General features: G+C 40.2%; 2 protein-coding genes across 3 annotated transcripts in view; both read left to right on the top strand.

Annotated features, from left to right (window-relative positions):
* LOC107041835 overlaps window positions 1-17,493 on the top strand; it is a 21,966-nt gene extending 4,473 nt beyond the window's left edge. The window contains exon 3 of the mRNA XM_015262605.1: window positions 17,272-17,493. Within this exon, the coding sequence (XP_015118091.1) occupies window positions 17,272-17,493 (222 nt within the window). The remainder of the gene's footprint in view (window positions 1-17,271) is intronic.
* Window positions 17,494-24,865: 7,372 nt separating this feature from the next.
* Window positions 24,866-26,613, top strand: LOC107041853. 2 transcript variants are annotated; one of them, XM_015262633.1, is made up of 3 exons: window positions 24,866-25,612; window positions 25,737-25,901; window positions 25,972-26,059. In XM_015262633.1, exons 1-3 carry the CDS (start codon window positions 24,971-24,973, stop codon window positions 25,999-26,001), a joined length of 837 nt encoding a protein of 278 aa, XP_015118119.1. In that variant the 5' UTR covers window positions 24,866-24,970; the 3' UTR covers window positions 26,002-26,059. The 2 variants fall into 2 exon arrangements, with proteins under 2 accessions (XP_015118119.1, XP_015118118.1); XM_015262632.1 differs by having other exon boundaries at window positions 25,737-26,613.
* The last annotated feature ends 686 nt before the right edge of the window (window positions 26,614-27,299 follow it).

Raw genomic sequence — 27,299 nt, 5'->3', positions numbered from 1 at the left:
TTTTTTTTTTAAGTGGCCTATTTTTATTATTTGACTATTTCCCTTCTTTCCATTCCCTCGAACTCTGTCGATCGCGCTCACCGTGGGTTACGTGAGCTTCGTGGCGAAGGGAGTGGAGCGGAGCCTCGGGGAGAGCTACAAGACGGCGCGATAGCTGAGGAGCAGCACACCGATGAGCACGCACACACCGAGGCGGGGAGACTCACACCACGTAGAACGCGAAAGACGATCGTCGCACGCCAGCAGGCATCTCAGGCCTCTACGTGCGAACCCCCACCATCTCACCGATGGAACGGCAGCACAAGGCCGTTCAGTAAAAAAACCGATGCTACAACATTGAGGGAGCATCGGATTATGTTGACTCCTGCGCCGCTCAACGCGGATCATATCCACCGACCGCGAGGCGCAAGTCCCAGCTTCTGGGACTAAGGATTTTGGAATTAGAACCATTGGAAAAATACTCAAATTGTTGAATCCCCTGTGACCTTTGGTGGTAAAAAGGACTGGCGCTCTTGGCACATTGGTTCCTCTCGTATTTCCCCGTCGTTTCGTTCCGGATCGAGAGAGTCTAAGTTGCAGCCCAAAGTTCGTGATTACTCACGTACACGAATCCCGCGTGTGCGTTTGGGGAAAGGCGTCACAATATATATGTCCTCGTTAAATTCTCTTGCGATTCAATATTCTGGAATTAGATGTGTATCAAATGTAAGCGTTTTAACCTTTTCAGGCATTCAAGCTATGGAACGTATCCAGAATTTTGAGATACACTGCAAAAACAGATATCTGATTTTCAGACTTTTCTTGAAGACAATTTTCTGTCACTTATACGTGACTGAGTCCGAGAATACTATTGGGACTTTTGTGGTTCGTAGCAGCTGAATGCCCGTCGCGAATCCTGGCCAATGTGCTGGTGAGGCTTGATATTAGTGCCTTGCCGTGCGCTTTGGAATTCAATTTTAAATATCGTAATTATATAATAAAAAAAAAGATCATACTTTCAGAAGGGAAAGTGCCGTGGGGACATCCATACACTAATGTGAACATCCATAATAACATCTAAGATGTCTCAAAGGGGGTTGAGTTCATTAATAGCAACCTAGCATTGGTGTGATAATTTTTTTTAAAATTATATAATTAAGGTATTCGAAATTAAATTCAAAAGCGTATGGCATTAATATTCAGTCTCACCAGTTTTTAGCATTACCGAGGGTTCGCGACGGAAGGGGAGGGGGCAGCTGTTTTGAACCCCAAAAAACCTTAATATTATGAAGTCGTCATAATATATTATGATCACTTAATTCTTAGTATCACCATATTCAGATATTTATGGATTCAGATACGCATAAGTGTCTGAAAATTGTCTACAAGAAATGTTAGTGAGTGAGACTTTTTTCACAAATTTCTTAAACTACTAATTTCTGCATCGATCAATTAATTCATCAATTTATTACCTAATAAATGTATGGATCTATTCATTTCTCAAATATGCGATCAAAAGCATATCATGAGATAAATTAGGTGATATTATCTGTGTTCTCGTTTGTTTGACGGATATACAGGTCATGAGACAAGTATCGAAAGATGAATGCTTTTTGTTAGGGCTTTTTGATATTCAAATGTACGTGCAATTACCGTAATCAGTGATTTTGTTATTGTCAATTCATGCGATTTTGTCTTGCGGAAAAATACCAACTTCTTTGAATTTGACAGCTTACTACAGTCTCACAATTCATTTTTTTTTTCCTTATGACATGGTCTGGTTAATTACAATTTACTGGAAACACCAATTGCTTGAAATACCTTATGATTGTATTGATCGATATGATAACTTATTTCGTCATGCGGAATTTACATTTTTTGTTAAATAAAAGAATGTCTGAAGACCGCAAAATTTCACGTAAGAATGAAATCAAATATTCTCATTATCGCGAAAAATGAACTTGACTTGAATTCTACACGTATTCTATTTCACTCAATCAAATGTATCTCAAACTAAGATAACTGGCATTCACTTTAAAATCATATCAATTTCATCTTGTTGTTCATTTTACCTCGCTCTAAGTTTTCCCTCGTTTTCCCTAATGCATCGATTAATTAATCAACTTCAACGGAATATCCACTATTCAATACTATCGTGAACTCAGGATAATGAGTCTTGTAAGATATCCAACGAATTAGAAAAATTAGACTCCATCATATTGGATTTTTCTTTCATTATTGTTTAAAATGAATGTATAATTCAAGTGATAGGCTCTACTGATCGAAATCGGAGGCAAAAAAATATCATCTTACATATTTATTACATATTTATTTATTATTTGCATCCATATAGGCACTAAAAAGTAATGTTTAAAAAAAATGCGCATTAGCCTAATGGTTAACGTGTAGGATTAGTATGTAGAAGGTTCTGAGTTCAAATCCGTTTGATATAATTAGACGAATCGGTGAGGGATGAATGAGGACAGGGGAATTCTACATCGAAATGACGATAAAGATGTTTAATTAATTAATTTCTCTTTTTTTCGTTCACTTATGTGAGTACATTTTCATATATGTGGGCGTCCACATGAAAAGGGCCAACACCAACTAGAAATTTTATGATGTAAAAACGTGGCAGGATGAGGTGGCGTGCAACATTGAATATCGCTGCGATAGTCACTCGGACTATCAGAAATTTCCAGCAATTAGTTTTCAAGATTCAACAGTTTAAAGATTTCCTCAAAGTTCAATTTCAAATTTCAAATCGTTTACTCTCTATTCAAGAGAATCCCGAGTAGAAATTTCGTCGGGAGCCACCAATGTGCATTGAGAAACTATGAGTTTGTTGCAGGTTACTGCCTCATAGGTTGAAATGACGTACAGGCTATCATACCCTAGGTGGTATGATAGTCGAATTAAAAATCGCGAAGAATCGATTTAAAACAAAACACAAAAAAAAGGATTAAATAATTCAAATACAGAATTGGATGGGAAAAAGCCGTTACGGCATAAAAAACCCAGATTTATTAATTATAAGGTAATAGATCGATTACAACTGCGAATGACACTTGTTTTTTCATACACATACACATACGCTACTACACTGCAATGTCTGTCCTAAGAACACAACGATGTGAACTGTCGGACGCAGCTATAGATAGGTAGACACACACACACACACACGTGCCGATGATGCGAAGGGTGGGTTATGGAATCACACGTTGTGTGATTCCGAGACGATATTTTTCGTAATTAAATTACGACGATATGAGGTGGCCGTTGCACCACCTCCGATACGGTTTTAGATGAAGTGGCCGTTCGCCACTTCAAATAAAAAGGGGTGTAGAGGAAGCGGCACGTTGCACCACTTCCAATACGATTGGCGATGCACTACACTTTTAATCCGCTTGATTCGTATAAATTTCGCGAGGGATCAATGTAAGATTGAGGAGACTTATTTTTTAGATGTTTTGGGTTGACAAATTCACACTTTTTTATTAGTAGTGACACTGATTTCACACAAAAGATCGATTAGAACTTGAGTGCTCGAGTAGCGTCGGTCTGACTGTTACACGTGGTGCAACAGACTAGGTTGGGTTAGCGTCGGTTGGGCGCTTCCCCGCGAGAAACCAGCGAGTCGAGAGGGGGAAAAACTTGCAGCGGTGGCGCGGTGAACTAGATAGAAACTAGCATTCAGCCCGCGCGAAGATTTGAACGAGTTACGATGTAACATAGGTTGTACCTGACGTGTAACCTGTAGGTTCTAAACGCAACAATACTAGTAGGGATGATCATTGTGGGTGACAGATGAGTTTACCACCGGCCGCTAACTTATGTAGCTCAACTCCTTTGTAAATTATTTGTCCCTTATAAGNGAGAGATCTTGGGGATAACTTCCCAGGGCATCTCTCAGGATCTTTCTAGGAGGAGTGGGGGTCAGTGATGGGTATGATAAGGGGACATATCGAGGTTTTTTGGGGGTTACTTTCCAGGGCAGCTCTCTGGGTCATTTCAGGGGGTGGCGAGTCAATGGAGGGGATGATCGTGGGGAGATCTCGGGGGGGTTTTTGAAGGGTATCTTTCCGCATGAGCTCCCAGGATCTTTCTAGGGAAGGGAGTCAATGGAGGATATGATCAAGAGGAATTTTCAGGGCCTATCGAGGGGATATTGATGAAAGGTATACTCGAGGGGAGATCTCGGAAATTTTTTGGAGTTGACTTTCCAGGGGAGCGCTGAGGGTCTTTCTGGAGTGAATTCATGAAGGGGATCGTCAAGGGCAGATATCGGGTGATGTTGAAGATCACTTTTGGGGATTGCTCTCTGGATCTTTCTAGGATTTGCCAAGGAGTGTATGATGAAGGGGACATCCCGAGGGGTTCTTTGAGGTTACTTCCAGGGGTCAATAGGGGCGTGGTCAAGAAGAGATCTCGAAAGTATGGTTGGAACGAAATTCCGGAGAAATCTGGGGAACATTTCTCAAAGTAGGTTTGAGGGGATAACTAAGGGGATTTTTCTAGGGGGATCGCCGAGATTTTCACGGAACATTTTTCAGAGGAGTTTCCAGGGTATTTTCAGAGGAAATGGCTGAGAGGAGATTCCTGGGGTTCTTAGACGATATTTGACATTTGAAACATACAATCGAAAGATTGATTAGAAAAGTAATTCGGGATTGTGACCCAAGTTCTTCATCAACCCATGGACTGCAAATATTTTTTTTTTGTAAATATCTAAAAAAATCCCGAGATCTCCTCTTGACCATGCCCCTCATTAACATGCCCGCCCCTCGGAAAACCCTGAGAGCTTCTCTGTAAAGACACTCCCAAAAAATCCCCGAGATCTCCCCTTGACCATACCTCCCATTAATCCCCCCATTAATACGTCCCATTAATCCCCCTCCCTAGAAAAACCCTGAGAACTCCCGTGGAAAGATACCCCCAGAAAACCCCCGAGATCCCACTTGACCACAGACTGAATTGTCCCCGCCCCTTAAAATACTCTCAGAGCTGCCCTGGAATGTTACCCTTGACCCCCAGGCCCCCCATTGACCCCCCCCCCTCTTAACCCATTAAACAATGCAAGTCACCGAAGGTATCGGTGTGAGGAGAGTAGGGAGTCCTTCAACGTATCAGTGCGCCATAAGAAATGCTCAGCTGCGCACGCATACTACCACCAAATTCCGAAGAGTGGGATACGGTGAGGTTGTTCAATGGGTTAAAAAAACCTGAGAGCTGCCATGGAAAGTTATCCTCAAAAAACCTCAAAGATCTCCTCTTGACCTTATCCCCATCGACCCACCCCCTGGAAAGACCCTGAGAGCTCATGCGAAAAGATACCCTTCAAAAACCCCCCGAGATCTCCCCACGATCATCACCTACATTGACTCGCCACCCCCTGAAATGACCCGGAGAGTTGCCTTGGAGAGTGACCCCCAAAAAACCTCGGTATCTCCCCTTGACCATACACACCACTGACCCCCGCCCCCTCTAGAAAGATCCTGAGAGATGCACTGGGAACTTATCCCCAAGAAACCCCCAAGATCTCTCCGTGACCATACCCTCCATTGACCCCCGCCCCCTCTAGAAAGATCCTGAGAGATGCACTGGGACCTTATCCCCAAGAAACCCCCAAGATCTCTCCGTGACCATACCCTCCATTGACCCCCGCCCCCTCTAGAAAGATCCTGAGAGATGCACTGGGACCTTATCCCCAAGAAACCCCCAAGATCTCTCCGTGACCATACCCTCCATTGACCCCCCCCCCCTCCTCCCTTACAATACCCTGCGGGCTGTCCTGGGAACTGACCCCCAAGATCTCCCCTCGACCATGGCCTCCATTTCTCCCCTTTTGAAAGAACCCGATAGCTCTCCTGGTAAGTTAACCGTAAGAAATCACCGAGATCTCCCATTGACCCTCTTCAAAACACCCAATTCACGTTCAAACGCTTTTCCTCACTCCTTCAACAAAATAACCCTCCAATCAATGAATTATGACAAATTCCAACATCAATGTTTCAATTTCTTCCCAACCCTACTTGTCGCTTACTTCAATCACCTAATTGGAGCCAACTTCTGATAATAGCCGTTTTCGTAAATGAAGTCTCCGGCCTTACTTATAAGGTGTTGAAGACATTTAATTGTCCCAGTCTAGCCGGGCATAACTGATCTCATCAGAGAATCCATCAGTAACCTAAATAAGGGTAAGAGCTAAGGGGTAAAATCAAGGATCAGAAAAATAAGGTTCATTAATGAGGAAGGGTCATAATTCAGGTTTGGGCACAATCATATGTCAATCACCATAGAATCCGAATCTTCGCCTTATCTAGAATATCTAAATGTTATATTCTCAAGAATCACAGAATAGGGGACTTGGGCTTCAGCACAACAGACGATCACCAAAGTTAAGTAAGATCGAGTGAGGTTCGAAATTGGATGAGTGACCACTCACCGATAATGTGATTTTTTTCTTTTTCTGCGTGTATAAATCGATTCTTATCATTTGACATGCTTTCCCATGGTAATTAATGAGTTATTCATCATTGATAAATTGTTAATAATAATGAGGTTAATAAATAATCGCGTGAGTTTTTGATGGATTACAACCTACTTGTAACTTGTGAGGTAACTGCGTGACGTTTTCATGAGTTTCTTGTAGGTCGAAACTTATGTGGGACCGGTGACCATGTCGATCACACCTCATTGGTAACCGATGATAAACCGACGAAATTTCTACTTGGGTATAAGGAACAGTGAAAATTTGAACGATGAAGGATATTCTCTTACTCTATTAATTGTTTCACTCTATTATTTTTTTTCACCACTAATTAGAAGACAATTCAAATTAAGAGGAACCTTTTACCCACTATGAGAACTTATTTTTGGCTGAAATTTCTCTTACAATTCTTGGAAATTTTAATCAAGTAACCCTTCTACTGAAATGTCAAGGATAACATTGCGATGAGATTTTTCCAAATTTTCAGTAGTTTGTGCAGATGTAGATCAGCCATTTTACACGCAATTGCCGCACGCCGATCCGGCGTGATTGTCTCTTATTTGATTCGATTTCACTCAATCATAGCCTTGTTATTTTTAAAGTTCAATATAACTTTATAAAACATTGTCCTACGCAATCTGTCGCTAAGTAACCCGAGTGGAAATTGCGTCAGGCCCACCTGAAGCATGATCAGAACTTGATCAGGGTTTTGTAAGGTTCGACTGATTCGGTGATTCCTGATGAGAACCTGACCAAGTTCTGATACAGCCGATCGGATCCGAAAAACTACAGGCAGGTCCAGATCAAGTTCTGATCAGGTAGACATGATCAGATGATGCCTGATGAGAACCTGACCAAGTTCTGATACAGCCGATCGGATCCGAAAAACTACAGGCAGGTCCAGATCAAGTTCTGATCAGGTAGACATGATCAGATGATGCCTGATGAGAACCTGACCAAGTTTTGACCCAGTAGATCGGATCCGAAAAACTGCCGGATGATTCCGATCAAGTTCTGATCAGGTAGGCATGATCTCACCCTGAGGGCGGCTGCCTGACCCTAAATTGATCAAATTCGAATTTGATGTCCTTGATCAGCATTTGAAAGGGGTCAATTGAAGAGGAAATGAACAGGTTCAGATCCGCTCCACCGGACATTAATTTTAATCAGTTTTTCGGATAATTTAATGAACTATTATTATACTATTCAAATTAAGTTTCATCAATCATTATCAATAATTATTTTTATTCTTTAAAAAGAATCATTATACTATAATTAAAATAAATTCAATTTAATTAATCAATTTAATTAACAGCCAGCCCTTTTCTAATGTACAGAAGGGAGGGATGATGATGCCGTAAATACGTATTAGAGGAGTATCAAACTTACACGCAAATGATCTTGAGAAAAAAATTACCAAATGTCTATTTATTTATTGGTATTATTGGTATTTTCATTATTATTATTCATTAATGAAATAAATAAAAATTTAATTAAACATATTTTATCTCTGAGAATACACACGCACATCCGCGAGATCAGGAATAATCATAAATTCAACGAATACAATTCATATAGGCAATGTACAGTTTATTCAATAGTAATAGCACGATAGCGTAGTGTTTAGCGCATAGGATTAGCAATCATAGGGTCCCCGTTTAGATCCCCAGCATCGGTAAAAAAATAATAAGCTTTTTCAGAGGTAATAACAGTAGAGATTCATTAAGAGATACGGCCTACGGTGAAAGAATTGAATTATCTTTTGTTTTGGAATAATTATCATTGATAATTGTTATTGATACTGACAGACAAGTCATCCGGTTTTCATCCAGTTGACTTGATCAAGTTCGGATCCATTCATCCTGATTAAATCCGGATTGGTACAGAGGCGTAACATGTCTGATCAACACTGGATCCGTCAACTTGATCAATAGCTGATCAGTGGTCAGGTCTAACCTGATCCAAACTTGATCAAGACCTGACCGGAATTTCCAATCGGGAAAACCTCACGCGTATTGGGATGACATAATGCATACCGTAAGGTTGCGGCGGACCCTCCGCAGTACACATCAGCGAGCTTGGCGAAATATACTACTTCAGAACCCGGCTCTGTGGCGCACTTGGTAGCAGCATGAGATTCCGGCCGGGCTAAAATTCCACACCAATTTTTCATCACAATTTTCCACATAATATTCAACTGAAAATTCAACACAATTTCCAAACCGAATATTCTACGGAATTTTCAACTGAAAAATCCACTCCACATTCAACATTCCCTGGCTGAAGGCCCTCGGGCGATGGCCGCGTTAGCAAGTTAACCCTTGCAACGAAGAACTGGTGAAATTAAATTTTTTTAGTACTTCAGTATCGCTACTGACCCAAAGCGTGAGAGTGCGATGCGAAAGTCACTCCACCTTTTTATGTTGCAGAATCTCTTCTAGTTTCTGCTAGGGACTTTGTCGATGCTAGCTTCCGAGATATTTCGGTTGTTCAACTTCCATTTGAACTAATGTTAAATTATTTCCGGGTCATTTTGTGCTTAAAATGCGCGGAATGTTATCAATATTATCGGATTATGCATGACTCTATCTCGACAAAGTGGATCCTTCTTATGCAAACGCCCACATATATTTCCGATATGTTTTGTATTGAAGATATACTAAAATATATATCCTAAATATTCTAAAATCGGCTAATTTAGTATTTCTCCCAGATGTCATGAATAACTTCATGAATACATCGAGATACGCGGCAGCGTATCGGCCAAGAAAAGTTTTGACTCCGATTGTACAAAACATCAGGCCGATCGCTGCCGTGTATCTATACACGAAGCAACTACCCCCTCCACTACCTCCGAATCATATCCATTGAATAAAATACAAATGTGACGAGCTACATGAAAAAGACTCTTAGTTACATTATATACATTGGCCACAAGCTTCTCATTGATGTAACTATTTTTTTGTTCGAAGCAATATTTAAAAAAATATGCGCATAGCAACGGGTTCACATGCACATTCTGGCATTTCACATCAACTCCTATCATTTGTTTATGACGGAGTTGGTAGGAGTGCAATACAACCACACGCACCAAGCCCGGGAATTTACAAATTGAATATGGTGCACGAATGATGAATTCCACAGATATTTTTCAATCGAGTTTCGTGCACAAATGAATTCTCGAAGAAGCAAATTCAGTCGGAAAATCTTGAATAAATAATTAAAAGTCGGTGCAAATAACGACTGTGGAATAGAATTATGTGTTTTACTTCGATTGTTAATTGGAAAGATGATTTATCGTGTGAAAAATAAATGAGCCGAATTGATTTGCAAATGAAAAAATTTACAGGATATAAAAACGATTCCTTGTTTATTTTGAAAAAATAATGAAATCTCCCTAAAAAAACAAAAACAAATGTTTTTGTAAAAAACTGCGCCAAGAAAAAGTTTTGTTTGGTTCTTACTGGGAAGTAGAAATTTTTGAAAAATACAAAGATATGAAAAAGAAAGCTAAGTCAGCAATGTCGAATAAACGAAAATCGTGCACAATCAGATTTCTATAAGAGAAATTGTTTCAAATCGAATGAGGATTTGAAAAAGATTCTTGATGAAAAAAAAATTAGTAGGAGGACCAACGTTCTTGACGCGGAGTTTTTCAATTCATTGTCTAGTATCAATCTAATTCTCCATATTCTGATCCGCCTACCTGATCAGAACTTGATCGGAATCATCCTGCAGTTTTTCGGATCCGATCTACTGGATCAAAACTTGGTCAGGTTCTCATCAGGCATCATCTGATCATGTCTACGTGATCAGAACTTGATCTGATCCCGCCTGTAGTTTTTCGGATCCGATCTGCTGGATCAGAACTTGGTCAGGTTCTCATCAGGCATCATCTGATCATGTCTACGTGATCAGAACTTGATCTGATCCCGCCTGTAGTTTTTCGGATCCGATCTGCTGGATCAGAACTTGGTCAGGTTCTCATCAGGCATCATCTGATCATGTCTACGTGATCAGAACTTGATCTGATCCCGCCTGTAGTTTTTCGGATCCGATCTGCTGGATCAGAACTTGGTCAGGTTCTCATCAGGCATCATCTGATCATGTCTACGTGATCAGAACTTGATCTGATCCCGCCTGTAGTTTTTCGGATCCGATCTGCTGGATCAGAACTTGGTCAGGTTCTCATCAGGCATCATCTGATCATGTCTACGTGATCAGAACTTGATCTGATCCCGCCTGTAGTTTTTCGGATCCGATCTGCTGGATCAGAACTTGGTCAGGTTCTCATCAGGCATCATCTGATCATGTCTACGTGATCAGAACTTGATCTGATCCCGCCTGTAGTTTTTCGGATCCGATCTGCTGGATCAGAACTTGGTCAGGTTCTCATCAGGCATCATCTGATCATGTCTACGTGATCAGAACTTGATCTGATCCCGCCTGTAGTTTTTCGGATCCGATCTGCTGGATCAGAACTTGGTCAGGTTCTCATCAGGCATCATCTGATCATGTCTACGTGATCAAAACTTGATCTGAACCCGCCTGTAGTTATATTACGAGTTTCATTCTCGAGATAAACTATGTAGTACCGCTCGTTCCTGCACGATGTCGCCACGATCTTCAGCCCCACAGAGAAAAAAGAGCAGTCGGGTCCCCTCTCTGCGCTCTCTCATACCCAACCTCATAACGTTTTTTCGTGCATGATACGCCACGTCGTCAGTTTTTTGCTCTTCATAAAAATCGCAAATATTATTAGTTTTAACGATCAATCAACGTAATGGGAAGGTCTTCTCACAAAAGAAAGCATCACTCGAGATCTCGGTCGAGATCTCGGGACTTGGATTATCTATATCAAGAAATAAAACGATTAAAAAGGAAAGTCAAGGAGAGTGGCCATCGAAGCCATTCGTCGCGAGAACGAGACGCCTCGTACGAGAGGTATATTGAAATTATGAGACCACGACTACGAGAGAAATCTAAGTCGAACATGTGAGTAAAAAAAATAATAATCTGGACAGTCTTTGGACAGTAGGCTCATACGAGGTATGAGATAAACTGTGCCTCAAACATGGCGATGGGCCCTCACACGAGAGGTGAGACAGACCGCGCGTCACACGGCGGTAGATCCACAGGGAGCTGTGGGTTAAACCGTGCAGCTTGGCCAGCATGGCTGACCAATAAAAATGAATGAATGTAAGAGACACATTGTAAATTGTGATTTCTTTTTTTTTTTGATGTTCCAAATTCACGTTCTCAATCTCAAACACATTCTCGTTCACACTCCCGTTCTCCTTCACGTTCACGTTCACACTCACGTTCACGTCCACGTTCTCGTTCACACTCCCGTTCTCCTTCACGTTCACGTTCACACTCACGTTCACGTCCACGTTCTCGTTCACACTCCCGTTCTCCTTCACGTTCACGTTCACACTCACGTTCACGTCCACGTTCTCGTTCACGATCCGTTCTTGATCGGGGGGTGGGCACTGACGAGGATAGTGTCGATGGATAAAAGGATCAGGAGTCTAGGACTCCCGAGGAGTCTCAGCCAGATCCTCTGGGTAATGAAATTCTGGAGCTACTAGGAGAAAACGCATCAACAACAGAGGGTGATTTGTTGGAAATATACCCTCAAATTGGAGAACGTTGGCAGACTTGAACTAAAAATGGCCTTACAAAAGAGGAAAAACAAGAATTACTCAAAATACACCCACGCAAGGGTAAATATTATTTTGGAGCTCCTGAATTACACCCAGAAGTAGAAATTTCCATTAATGATTCAGTCAAGAAACGCGACAAGTACGTTATTGTGGATCAGAACACACTTGGCTCAGCAATCTCAGCTTTGGGTACAGGTATCTCATCATTGATTCAACAAAAATCTAATGAGTACGATCAATCTACGGTACTCAAATGCCTTTTTGATACTGGTAAGTTCTTGTGTGAGTCTTACTATCAGATGAATAAGACTCGAAAAGCATTCATTTATCCCAGTTTGGTTAAGAAAACCAAAGAAGTGCTAGAAAATACCCAATCGTCTGAACTGCTATTCGGTGACGAATTATCGACGAGACTGAAAACAGCCAAATCTATGGAAAAGGTTGGGTTGACATTAAAAACTCAACAGTCGATAAGGAAGTTGGCGGCCAAGCCGTCACATGTGGGAAACTCGAGGACCCCGTTTGGGAAAGGTCAGGGATTCTTCCAGTCGGGGTACAAGTCGAAGAAATTTCCCCAACAATATCAGCAAGGTTATCTCCAGAACAAATATCACCAGCAGAGGACCTCCAGTTACAGCCAACGTCAATCCCAACAGTCTCGAGGGAAGGAGACAGCTCAGCAAACCCCAACGAGGAAATAGTAGAGGTAATCAGAATTGCTGGGCGACTCAGTCAATTTCTAGACGCCTGGTCAGAGATCAAACGTGATTCATTCATACTGGATTGCATACAAGGATACAAAATTGTGTTTAAAGAAACTCCATTCCAACTTAAAATTCCCATCCAAAACCCCGTTTCTCAAACAGATGAAACAGAATACATTAAAGCAATTCAAAAATGATTAGATTTGGGAGCAATTAAAAAATGTTCCCCCTGCAAAGGACAATTTATTTCAACATATTTTTTGAGACCAAAACCGAATGGTTCATTCAGGTTCGTTTTAAATTTGAAAAAATTGAACAAGGGATTTATCAACACAGATCATTTCAAAATGGAAGATTTTCGTACTGCGACGAAGCTTCTAACAAAAAACACTTACATGGCAAGTGTGGACTTACGTGATGCTTATTTTTTGGTGAATATGCATGCGAGCAGCAGAAAATATCTCAGATTTTATCCGAAAAATCCGTTATTCGAGGTTACCTGCTTGCCATTTGGCCTCAGTACTGCCCCATGGTTCTTCACCAAAATAATGAAGCCTATTATCAATCGTTTGAGGGGATCAGGTTACTTGTCGGTCGTTTACCTTGACGATTGGTAATGCCTGGGCGCAACTAGAGAACAATATTCAGATAATTTGGGGGAAACTCGGGAACTATTACAAAGAATGGGATTTATTATAAATGACGAGAAGAGTGTACTTGTTCCAAGCACTCGATGCAAGTTTTTGGGTTTTATTTTGGATTCCTCGAAAATGAGACTTGAATTACCCGATGGAAAGAGAGAAAATATTCTACAATTGATTGAAGTCATGAGTAAGAAAGAGGTATGTACAATTAGATCCTTTGCTCAGTTCGTGGATACACTAACCTCAGCCTGCCCGGCTGTGAACTATGGATACTTGCATACAAAAACGTTCGAACGCCAAAGATATTTAGCTCTTCTCAGAAACAATAACAACTACGATGCAAAGATGCAATTGAGTCGTTCGTTACAGACAGAATTTTCTTGGTGGACAACCACAATCTCTAAAGCGTTTAGCCCAACTAGATCGGGTCATTATTGTAAAGAAATATTCTCAGATGCATCCACCACAGGAGGGGAGCCTTCTGTGGGAATGAATTGACTTATGGGACTTGGGATCATTCACAAAGAAAAAATCATATTAATTATCTTGAACTAGTTGCAGTATACTATGGGCTCAAATGCTTTGCAAGAGACTTGACAGAATGTGCATTGTTGTTAAGAACAGATAACACCACAGCCATCTCCTACATCAACAGGATGGGAGGAATCCAATTCCCCCACCTGAATGAGATAACACAAAAAATCTCGAGATTTTGTGAAGAGAGGAGAATTTGGTTGTTTGCCTCTTACATCGCGTCCAAAGATAATGTAGAGGCAGACAGACGCTCTCGCATGGAAAACGTCCATACTGAGTGGGAACTGTCTAGCGAAGCTTTCGCTGATATAGTTGATAGATTTGGCCAACCGGCTATCGACCTGTTTGCCACGAGATGTAATGCCAAATGCCTTGATTATTGCTCCTGGCATCGTGACCCAGATGCATGCGCTAGATGCATTCACCCTAGATTGGAAAAACCTGGAATTTTACGCTTTCCCCCTTTTTGCTGTGATACTTAACATGACAAAAAAAATCATCACTGACCAGGCGCAAGGAATTGTGGTATTCCCAGACTGGAGCACACAGCCGTGGTATCCGTTACTTAAGACTTTGTTAATCGAACCACCAGTAATCTTCAAACCATCACCTCATTTACTGCTTTCCCCATGCAGGTCTCGTCAACACCCGCTATTCGACAAATTAACACTGATTGCAGGGAGAATATCAGGGAAACTTTCCGCAGAAAGAACATCCTTGAAAGCACAATAGATATTATAGCCGCATCGTTAGCCAACTCAACCGTCAAACAATATAATGGTCCTATCAAACAGTGGCTACAATTCTGTGCATCTTCAAACTCAAATCCGTTCGAAGCATCGGTGACTCAAGCCTTAACTTGGTTGACTGAACGATACGAAGCAGGGGCATCATATGGTACTCTCAATACCTGTAGGGCAGTATTGGGCTTAGTAGGTGATGAAGTGTCAAAGAATCCTTTACTCTCTCGGTTTTTCAAAGGGGTGTACAGAGCTCGCCCCCCAAAACGAAGATATGATGACACATGAGATGTAACTCCAGTTCTGAACAAAATAGCTGAAATGTTTCCATTGAATTCATTGACACTCCGTCAACTGACACATAGGTTAGTTATGTTGTTAGCCTTGGCGACTGCTCACAGAATACAATCCCTAGCTGCCATAAAGGTATCCAACATCACTCAAGACGATGGAGGATACATTATAAAAATAGACGAATTGATAAAATGATCACGTTTAGGTGCCCCTCAACCCGTTTCACCTACCCAGATTTGTAGACAAACCCGAGCTATATGTAGCAAGTACTTTAGAGTATTATCCCGAAGAAACGAAAGAATTGAGAGGTAACGTAAATTACTTATTGTTAACAACGAAAAAACCCTACACAGCAGTTTCCACCGATTCTATTGCTAGATGGATAAAAGATTTTCTGATTAATAGTGGTATTAATAAAAAATACAGGGCACATAGTACAAGACATGCCGTTACCTCAGCGGCCTTAAGAAAAGGAATTGATATTAATATAATTAAGACGACAGCAGGGTGGTCGAAAGAGTCTTTAGTGTTCGCAAAATTCTATAATAGACCTATTTCTCAGGATAGACATGCATTCACAAAACTCATTCTCAGGAATGATTGAAAATAGTTAAGTTACACACGAACTATTCTCTCATGAAGTTTGCCAGTTAATACTGTAAGTTGAACCTTAATTTAGAATTTGCAAGAGAAAATAAACCTATGTCTCTCTAAACATCTACATAGTTTATCTCGAGAATGAAACTCATAATATGATTGAAAATCAAACGAACTTACCTGTAAGTGACGTTCGATTATAATTATATGGAGAGTTTCGTTCGAGAGATAATACACCCATCCAGTTACTAATCCTTGTACCTAGAAATTAGTGGAAAATTAACCCACGCAAAGTAAGTATTCATTACTCTAAAAGTTATGAGGTTGGGTATGAGAGAGCGCAGAGAGGGGACCCGACTGCTCTTTTTTCTCTGTGGGGCTGAAGATCGTGGTGACATCGTGCAGGAACGAGCGGTACTACATAGTTTATCTCTCGAACGAAACTCTCCATATAATTATAATCGAACGTCACTTACAGGTAAGTTCGTTTGATTTTCAATTTTTCGGATCCGATCTGCTGGATCAGAACTTGGTCAGGTTCTCATCAGCCATTATCTGATCATGTCTACCTGATCAGAACTTGATCTGAACTCACCTGTAGTTGTTCAGATCCGATCTGCTGAATCAGAACTTGGTCAGGTTCTTATCAGGAATCACCGGATCAGTCGAACCTTGCAAAAACCTGATGAAGTTCTGATCGTGCTTCAGGTGGGCCTGAAGAAATTTCCACTCGGGTAGATAGATAAATTTGCAAAACCCATCCCCCGACGATCGTATCCACGGAAAAAATAAAAAACGAGAAAAATGGAATCCAACTTTCTGGGTATACTCTCTGTTTACTGTTATAAACGTTACTTTGCTACTGAAGCAAGAGAATAAAAACAATCAATTATAAGTATTAGCATTTCACTTTGCAAAATTGAGATGAACAATACAAATCTAATGAATAAATTCGGAAATTTCAATTTCTTGAAAGAAAAATGAAATTGAGGAAAAAAATAGCTTTTTAAGAATAAATGAAGAATGTCATTTGTTCCTCCAATTATCTCGGTGACAAGTGGATTTGAGCAAACATTTCAGAAGACAATTTTTGTAGGGAATTCAATTTCCTATAAGAAATTGTTCAACGTTTTCTTCTACAATTAATAATTTGCAAGTTAAAATGATAAAATTCCCAAAAACTTGCAATTTTCAATTTTTTAAACAAAAATATCAAAATATCTCAATGACTATCGATTTTACTGGAAAATACAAAAAATCGTCTTTAATCGGAAATTTAATCCTATACAATAAATGTCTATTGGCATTTTTTAGTAGGTGTCGAATACAATGAGCACTCTATACATTGACAGACATAGCGATCAATTCAGAGTATAAATTCAGTTGTCTGATGTATTATTATTTCAGTATTCACAATATAGTCGAGTCGATAAGTCACGCTTATATCTGTGGTGTTTACTTTCTCTGTCTCCTTTTCATTACATTATTCCTCTTTATACTCATCATGTATCAATAGGTTATGGGCCATTTGCATTTGTGTAATGAACTTCTGTAATTGAAAAATCAGAGGAGAGAAAAGTTATTAAGATTGCAATGTGCAAGTAGAGTCGATTCGTGAAACAGTTGACAAAAGAGTCTCAGATAATGGCATCGAACGACACCGGGACGAACTTCCGGAGTTTTGGTATTGTCAAATTGAATCTCAACAATTACCAGACATGGAAGTTCAGGGTGGAAATGTTGCTGATGAAGGAGGATCTCTGGGAGGTGGTGTCAATAGTTCCAGTGACAGGTGATACTCAGAATGCAGCATGGCTAAAACGAGATGCAAAGGCCCGGGTTTGATAGGGCTGCTCATGGAAGATAGCCAGATTGGAATGATTTGAAACCTCGAAACAGCGCATGGGATGTGGACAGCATTAAGACAATACCATGAGAAATCAACGCTAACGAATAAGGTGATATTGTTGAGGCAAATCCGTTCGTTGTGACTGTATGAAGGAGGTAATATGGAAAATCATTTACAATCAATGAAGGATTTAGTCGACAAATTAACTGCTTTGGGACAAGAACTGCCAGAAAATCTTCAGGTAGCAATGATTTTAAGCAGTCTCCCTGAATCGTTTAGCAGCATGGTAACAGCGTTGGATACCCCACCAGAAACAGAGTTGACCTTGCCATTAGTCCAGAATATTCTTTTGAACGAATATAGGAGGAGACAACGGGAAGAGGTGTCCAACGAGTCGACAACAGAACAAGCATTAAAGGTAAATAATGTGAAATGGGAATGTTTCTTCTGCAAAGAGAAGGGGCATAAGAAATGGAAATGTCCAAAATATCAACAACATACAAGAGTGAGAGGATCCAAGGTATCGAAGGCCAAGAAAGCACAAGAGAGACAATATGAAACTGACGAGGATGAAGAGCAATCAGAGGCGGCATACAAAGCGTACAGTACATATGGCAAACCACTACAGTCTTCAACGTGGTATATGGACTCAGGAGTAACAAAACATATGACCAATGATTTGAATTTCTTTGATGACCTCGACACAAATTATAAATCAACGGTAAGAGTTACTAACAAGCAATATAGCGAGGTATGTGGTATTGGATCAGGTAAGATTACTTATCAACTGAGGTCCGGGAAGACTAAGATTTGACATTGAATAAGGTACTGTATGTGCCCTCATTTGATTCAGGATTGCTGTCAGTGAGAAAAATGGACCATCTCGGGTATAAAATGGAAATTGAAAATGGACGAATGATTATGCTCAAAGATGGTGTAGAGGTTGCAGTGGCTGATGTGAAGGAAGAGATGTATCCACTCAGGCAGCGGGACGGACCTGAACGTGAATATGCTGCATCAGGCCACAGCGACAGATCCAAACACATCGATGCAAGGTATTTCAACACGAGAGAATACGAGAAAAGAAGGATAATCCGTGTGAAATACTGTCCAACGGAATTCAACTTGGCCGATATGTTGACAAAGCCACTGGGGCCACAACGGTTGGAGATGCTGTTAACAAAAATTGGATTAAGACAATGGGCAGATGAGAATGCTCATTGAGGAGGAGTATCGAATACAAGAGCACTCTATACATTGACAGACACACAGCGATCAGATTCAGAGTATAAAGTCAGTTGTCTGATGTATTATTATTTCAGTATTCACAATATAGTCGAGTCGACAAGTCACGCTTATATCTGTGGTGTTTACTTTCTCTGTCTCCTCTTTATTACATTATTCTTCTTTACACTCATCATTTATCAATAGTAGGGCTGCTCGTTATCGCGATATTTAAAAAACAAAATTAATTTGACGAATAACGACAATTTTCAAGAATGTAGAGAAAATCGTTATCATGTACTCTTCTGTTGATGAACATGAAATTGAAGAAAACGAATTCTCTTATGCGTACCCTATCGTGCCCCAAATTGAAAAATCAATTCATCGGAACCTTCCCTACCGATTTCAGAGTTTTTCTGTCGTTCTTTGGAGATTTGAAGGTGAAAAACAAAGAAACACCATTTATAATTATTTTAAAGTTTTTGGATACTACCCCACTCTGCCCCCAACTGTAATACGTTGGAGACGCGAGTTGATAATTTTAGGATGTGAATGGTGATTGCTAAAAAGCAATATAAGTATAATAGAAGCGCTGACAACCCGAGTCGAAATGTTACCGGGTCTCCCAACGTAGTTTCAAGGTCCCCTGGTGGGTTTAGGACGTTGAAAATACGTTGTCCAGTGTACAGGCTCAAATGCACCGATTCAATCTACTTTTGACGTAAATACTGTCTCTTTTTTCCATTTTTTCCAGATTGTACGTTGAAATTAGGTTGAAACTAAACGTATCCTCAACGTTCTTCTACCATACATTCTTTCCTTCCTTCCTGCCCCCTACCCTCTTCACACTACCAGTTCCATTCTACCACCGATTAACTGATTAAATCTTGCATAAATTAATCGGTGGAAGAATGACAAAACTATAAATATTATGAACTCGGTGAAACAAAAATTGGAAAAAAAGAAAAAAACGGATCGGTCCATTGGTTCTCGAGATATCCCTGCTTGTATATCCCTGCGTTCGGTCACCCATCCTTTTTCTGGTCTGACTCGCTACTGCTCAAGCTCAGTGGTCGCAGGATATCTCGGTATGCTTCTGAGCTGTACAGTTGCTTATGGCGAGTTGTATTTTTTTCGGGTTTATATAAGCAACTAATAAGAAGAACAATAGGAAAAAAAAGAAAGAAAGTAGGCAATAGAGTAATACAGGAACTTAAGAGGAAAGGAGCTGGAGGAGGAGATGAGAGGGAATTAGAGTCCACATAGGTCTAAGGCGTCTAAGGGTCGGACCCTTCATATAAAAGTCAGTGAGTGTAAAGATCCGATAAGTGTAAGAGTTAGTTGAGTCTGAAGGATCACGCGAATCTAAGGGTTAGTTGAACCTAAGGGTCAAAAGAATACGAAAGGTCAGGCGAATATAAGGGTCAGTTCAGTAAGGGTCAGATAAGTAAAAGGCTCAGTTGAATTTAAGGATCAATTGAGTTTAAGGGTCAAATGAATCTAAGCGTCAGATGAGTATATGGATCACATGAGTATGAGGGCCAGATGGAGTTTCTTTTATCAATAAGCGTAAAACCTTCAGCATAGGTCCAGATGGAAATAAGGGTCAGCCGAGTCCGAAGAATCACACGAATCTGAGGGTCAAAAGGGTACGAAGGGTCAGGTGAAGATAAGAGTTAGTTGAGTATGGGTCAGATAAGTAAAAGTCTCAGTTGAGTTTAAAGGTTAGATGCGTCTCAGTGATAGTTGAGTTTAAGGGTCAGATGGGTAAGGATTAGTTGAGTCCGAAGGATCATGCGAATTTGAGGGTTTGTTGAGTAAGGGTCAGATACGCAAAAGCTTCAGTTCAGTTTAAATGTCAATTGCGTCCAAGTGTCAGTTGAGTTTAAGGGTCAGATGGGTAAGGATTAGTTGAGTCCGAAGGATCATGCGAATTTGAGGGTTTGTTGAGTAAGGGTCAGATACGCAAAAGCTTCAGTTCAGTTTAAATGTCAATTGCGTCCAAGTGTCAGTTGAGTTTAAGGGTCAGATGGGTAAGGATTAGTTGAGTCCGAAGGATCATGCGAATTTGAGGGTTTGTTGAGTAAGGGTCAGATACGCAAAAGCTTCAGTTCAGTTTAAATGTCAATTGCGTCCAAGTGTCAGTTGAGTTTAAGGGTCAGATGGGTCTAAGGGTTATTTGAGTCCGAAGGATCAGGCGAATCTAAGAGTCGGTTGAGTCTAAGGGTCAAACAACTACAAAGGATCAGGCGGATTCAAGGGTCAGTTGAGTGTGAAGGATCACGCAAATCTACGAGTCAGTTGAGCCTAAGGGTTAAGAGAGTACGAACGGTCAGGCGAATCTAAAAGTCAGATGAGTAAAAGGCTGAGTTGAGTTTAAGGATTGACGTAAGCATCTTTTTTACAAGAGTAAATTTTTTTATGGTCAAATGCCATGAAACTTTGGCAAAACGTTATTTGAACTATTATAAAATGATCGATCTATCGCTCAGCTCTTCGTCATATTATCAATATCGTCTTTTTTGTTTTTTTGTTTTAGTTGATATTGACAATATGACAAAGAGCTAAGCGATAGATCGATCATCTTATAATGGTTCAAATAACGTTGTAAAGGATTTTTGCTGGTGCTCCACCAGCAATTATCCCAAACTATTTTGGGCATCTCCTCTATCGCTCAATTAAGTCGGGCGCCAGCTGGATTTTCACGGAAAATCCTACGGTAAACCGGCCTCAAAGGATAACTCGTCTACCCTGAGGACTTTTCGTGGCGGGGCTAACAATGCCGAGCCAGCATCAGCGTAAAACGGTAGAGTGGGCGAGGTTCACCATGCTAGGAGTATTTCACTCGATCGCTCCTCAGCTTTTCAGCCGAGAGACTTCGATTAAGCGTATCTTCCAGGAGCTGTTCCCCCATGTATCTTTCGCCGAGGATGTTTCCATTCCTCTGACGTATTCCTTTCCTCTCCAGAGTGGCTCAACCCTGGAGAAGTCGACCATCACTTGCGAATCCTTCTCACTCCTCGGAGCGCCGAACACTGAGAGGCACATGCGACACAGGTATCCGGAGACTTGTTCTCACCCATCTGTGCCCACCCCAACGCAACCTCAATGCTCGNCTCTCTCTCTCTCTCTGTCCCTCACTCTAACCATTTTTAACTCATGGGTTTTCGTGTTGGTAAAACAGTTTACCGTAACGAGAAAATCTCGTTACAACGTTTTGCCAAAGTTTCAAGGCATTTGACCATAAAAAAATTTACTCTTGTGAAAAACTCGCGCCAAAATTGCTTACGTCAATCCTTAAGGGTCAGTTCAATCTAAAAGTCAGATGACCTTTGGCTCACCTGACCCTCAGAATCGATCTGACCCTCAGACTCATTTGACCCTTATCCTCATCTTAGACTCATCTGACTCTCAGGCCCAATAGGGCCTTCGCACTCATCTAACCCATGCAATCAACTGACCCTTACACANCGTCTTAGACTCATCTGACTCTCAGGCCCAATAGGGCCTTCGCACTCATCTGACCCATACACTTAACTGACCCTTACACACAAAGGGCCCTTAAATTCAACTGACAGTTGAACTCAACTGAGGTTTTTAATTATCTGACCCTTACAAAACAGACCCTTGAATTCGCCTGACCCTTCGTACTCTTTTGACCCTTAGGCTCAACTCACCTTTAAACTCAACTGACATTCAATTTCAACTGAGGCTTTCACTTATCTGACCTTTAGATTCGCGTAATCTTTTGGACTCAACTCACCCTTATACTTATCTGACCCCTATATTNAGAGTGGGCGAGGTTCACCATGCTAGGAGTATTTCACTCGATCGCTCCTCAGCTTTTCAGCCGAGAGACTTCGATTAAGCGTATCTTCCAGGAGCTGTTCCCCCATGTATCTTTCGCCGAGGATGTTTCCATTCCTCTGACGTATTCCTTTCCTCTCCAGAGTGGCTCAACCCTGGAGAAGTCGACCATCACTTGCGAATCCTTCTCACTCCTCGGAGCGCCGAACACTGAGAGGCACATGCGACACAGGTATCCGGAGACTTGTTCTCACCCATCTGTGCCCACCCCAACGCAACCTCAATGCTCGGTAAAAGCACTATCATCGCGGGCCAACACCCAGAGTACTCGTCGTGGAGGTACGTGCGATCGGGCGATCTTNCTTATACTTAACTAACCCTTCTGACCCTTGGACCCAACTCACCCTTCAGACGCACGATTGTTTGAACTTTGAACTAATGTTATTAATGTAGTAACACTAATAACACAGTCCTACAAAATTTGAACTTGTTCTGGCACAGGGATGAGACTGCCACCATTTGAAAGATTTTTTCACGCAGATTTCAAATCTGTTGGCTAAATCTCTCGAAATGCCCTAGTTTCTGAGAAAAAAAATGTTAAAATCCTGAAAATGCCCCAAAATCGTCTTCTTCAAAATTTAATTAGAAAACAATGTTTGTCTCGATTGAGCTGAAGAAATACCAACAAAAAGACCGGAAATTATACTTCCAGATGACGTGGAGTTGTTTTCATTAGGAGCACGGGATTATTCATAATAAATTCCGTAGTTCTTCACTAAAATTGCAGTTATTTTTCAAACGAATGTCATGGCGGCAATTGTCAGAAGTTGCATCCCCACGTGGAATTTCAACCGTCAGATTTGAGGGTTATTATTTATCTATTTAATTTCACAAAGAAAAGTGTCTTTAAGAAAATGGAACCGAATATATCACTGGAGGGAAGGAGAATTCTGATTTGTCTCGTCGAGAATGAATCAAGCCTTTGGCAAAACGGTTTATGGAGGTACTGATGAAAATAAATGTAATTAAATTTTAACCCTCGAATCTGGCAGTGAAAATCCCACGTGGGGATACAACTTCAGAGTATGGCTGCCATGACATTCTTTTGAAAAATTAATGTAATTTCATTGAAGAAATACGGAATTTATTATGAATAATTCCCTGCTCCGAAGGAAAATAGTTCCACCTCGTCTGGAAGTATAATTTCCCGTCTTTTTGTTGGCATTTTTTTCAGCTCAATCGAGACAGACATTGTTTTCTAATTAAATTTTGAAAAAGACGATTTTGGGGCATTTTCAGGATTTTAACATTTTTTTTCTCAGAAACTAGGGCTCTTCGAGAGATTTGGCCAACGTATTTGAAACGCTGTGGATTTTCGCATCCTCAAAACGTGTCTCGTGTCTGGAAAATAGTATGGTACGGAGGATCCCCGGGCTCGTGTCTCGTATCTCGTACCGCATGCATCGTATCTCGTGCCTCATGCCTCGTATCACCCCATAGTGGGTGTGAATGACACCCACTATGGGGTTAAATGAGCCCTTTTCGGGTTCGAAATAAATTTCAGTAGGGCTAATTTAACCCCTTTTTAAGTGTGAATTAACCTATATTCGGGTTGAATAATACCCCAACGGAGATTAAAAGAATGAGTTTTAAACAAGAGCTGAAGTAGTAGCTGAACGCTTAAACCTAGTAGCTAAATAGTATATTTCGTCTCTAGGCCGAAAAAAACTTTTCTGGCGAATATGAGTTTGCATCTCGAGCCGAAGGCGAGAAATGCAATCATATGAGCTAGAAAACCTTTTTAGGTCGTATACCGAAACATATTTTTTGTCATAATAGCTGTAAGGAGTGTAGCTTCATTACGTGAAGCGCTGCTTTGCGGCCAGAATGACAAAAAATACAAATAGAACATTATAATTTCAATCAGCAGAATGTCAATTCACTCTGAGCGTGTCAATTTGTTCCACTGAATAAACTGCCAAAATGTGGAACCAGCTGATAAAGTGTAGAATCCAGAAAATATGTTGAATGTTCAAACAAGTTCAGCTACTCGGGCAAAAGCAGATACTGAGACATGCAACTTAGTTCCAAATTTAGAGCATTGTTAATTCAATTTTGTCATCAATTTCAACTATATTATTGTTGAGGACTAATGAATTGATATATTTATTTATGTTACACGTGCGTGTAAGTCCGAACTTACAGTGCTGTCTTTGGGGGTGTTCAAAACTGTTGAATAATCTACAGTTACACTCAGAGGACTTGCTTACAGTTCGCCTATCGGTGCGCCATCTAACACTATCATAAGAACGCAGCCGGTATCTATACTGTCAACTCATAACCTCAAGTTTAATCATCAGTAATCGTCACTGTTTCAATACAGCCATAAATGTCGTAATTTTCTGTGTTTACAACGTAATAAAAAACCTTGAATTATAAAGAATGGAAAAGAGCTTCGACGAATTAATGGATAGTGATCTCGAGCTCAATGAATCGGTTTTCGATTATCCTGAGGAAGTTCTCCAGTCACGAGAAGATGTAATTGAATCTGACAACAATGAGCTGGATGATGAGACCTGGACATCACAAACCCAACCCACCCTCGGATCATCGGCAAACTCTAATGAGTCTGCCATTGATGAAGACTTGAATGACAACACTCGTAAGGCAACTGACCATCATAACATGGTTCCCTCCCATATTCGTGAAGCTGCAGAGAAAGCGAGGTCAAATTTGCTACCAAAAAAATCGAATTCATCGTACATGTTTGCTTACCACAAATTTAAGACTTGGTTGGTTAAGAACGAACTTAATGTTGATAGCATTGATCGGGACATTATGCTGGCTTATTTCAACAAACTCAAAGAAAAATATAAGCCTAGTAGCTTATGGGCTACATACTCAAAATTGAGAAGTACCATCAGTACTTATCATAACATTAATATTCACAATTTTTCACAACTGATTCAATTTTTAAAAAATGCGAACAAGGTATATCGAAGTGTCCAAGCGTTGGCTCTGACAGAGGAACAGGTTAGGACATGTCTGCTAACTGCTCCTGATCAAATCTACTTAGATGTCAAGGTAAAAATTGAAATCTTATTGACGATTATACATGCTAAATTATTTCATCAGTATATTCCCATTATCCTTTTAGTTTTTGTTATAAGAATAAGCAAATGAATATCATTAAATTAATTATTCACAGGTAGTTTGGATTCTCGGGATGTACGGTGCTTGTCATAGATGCGAACTGAAAAATTTGAAAATAACTGATTTCAAGGAGAAAGGTGACGACTTAGAATTCTTTCTTGACGAGACAAAGACTGACAATCCGAGGTCATATGTAGTTCCTCAGCCACTTTGCACAAAGGTAAAGGATTACATAGCTTTACGCCCCGATAATTGTAAGCTTGAAGACTTTTTTCTGAATTATACCAAAGGAAAATGCACTCGACAACCTATTGGCATAAATAAAATTGGTAATATGGCCAAGGAAGTTGCCGTTTTCTTAAATTTAACGAATGCAAACCGTTATACATCACACTGTATACGACACACCTCTGCAACATGTTTTGCAAATACTGGAGCGAGTGGCGTAGCTTTGAAGCAGCTTGATGGCTGGAAGTCAACCGAAATTGCTCACGGTTATTGCCAAAACTCCCTACACAACAAGAGAAAAATTGCTCGTAGCATCACGGACAGTATTCTCGAAGCTCCAAGTACCTCTACATCAACAGCTCACCTGGTGTCTAAGCGTGTGCCCTCTTTCGAATCTTCAAAATTCAATGCTCTAAGAAATCAAGTCTCAACTACTCCACCAGTCGCTTTAACCCCATCACAATCCTCAGTTCGTCTGTTGCAAAATACTAAAGGAACAAATCCAGACAAATCATCAAGATCTGCGCATCTCGTCATTGAAAACAAAGAAAACTTGACTCTCTCAGATTTGCTGCAGAATATCAATGACGCGAAAAATATCAATTTTAACTTCACGAACTGCCCAAATCTATCAATCTATTTTGGAAAAGATGAAACAGAGAGGAAGTAATATTATAAAATAACGTTGTTTTGTTCAAATGTTTGAAAACTGTGTTTTGTTTGAAAAGTTTGTTTAGTTTTGTTAGTTTAAACAAATACTTCATTTATTTATGTACTCTAAAAAAGTCATTAATAAAATTGATTAATAAAAAAAATGTAGTCACACACTTGTAACATAAAATAGTATAAGCAACTCGTGCTGTCTTGATGATTATGCATAATCATCAACTTACAGCACTTGTTGCTTAATATACTATTATTTATTTTTACCGCTGAGAAAAGTATTTCGTTCCCAACTGTGGTCTCTCTATTTGGATGAAAGAACTATCTGTTTGATGTGAATAGAAACCAAATTCAAGTTTGGATAATAACTTCATCACCAGCTATTCGAATGAATCCATTTGTACGATTCAAGTGAATTTTATTCAATTAGAAAATTATTTATATTTTTATTTCGTAATAATTCAGTTGCATTATGCAATTGTATTTGCATTACTTTATTCATTGCTTCAACACAATTATTGCTCATATCCTAATTCCAATGCTGACTGAATGAGATTATCCTTCTTGAAGACACTTTAAAGTGCGAGTTTCGGGAATTCATCTTATGTTGATACTTTGATAAAAGTGCGTGCTCACACCTTTATTATTTTTTCTAGTTGACCTTAAAGACGTGAATTAATAACGAATTGCTATTTAACGTAAATCTAAGGTCTCCTAATTGAGTAGT

Source organism: Diachasma alloeum, unplaced genomic scaffold (assembly GCF_001412515.2).
Source record: "Diachasma alloeum isolate Michigan unplaced genomic scaffold, Dall2.0 Dall_scaffold_00381, whole genome shotgun sequence".
Lineage (NCBI taxonomy): Eukaryota > Metazoa > Arthropoda > Insecta > Hymenoptera > Braconidae > Diachasma > Diachasma alloeum.
Note: the sequence above shows the minus strand (reverse complement) of the source record. Positions and strands in the feature narration are given on the sequence as shown.

Excerpts from the sequence above, each read along its gene's own strand:
- LOC107041853 (XM_015262632.1), top strand. The coding sequence starts at position 24,971 with ATGGAAAAGAGCTTCGACGAATTAATGGATAGTGATCTCGAGCTCAAT. Across the intron at positions 25,613-25,736 it reads AAATCTACTTAGATGTCAAG|GTAGTTTGGATTCTCGGGAT; the intron begins GTAAAAATTGAA and ends AATTATTCACAG.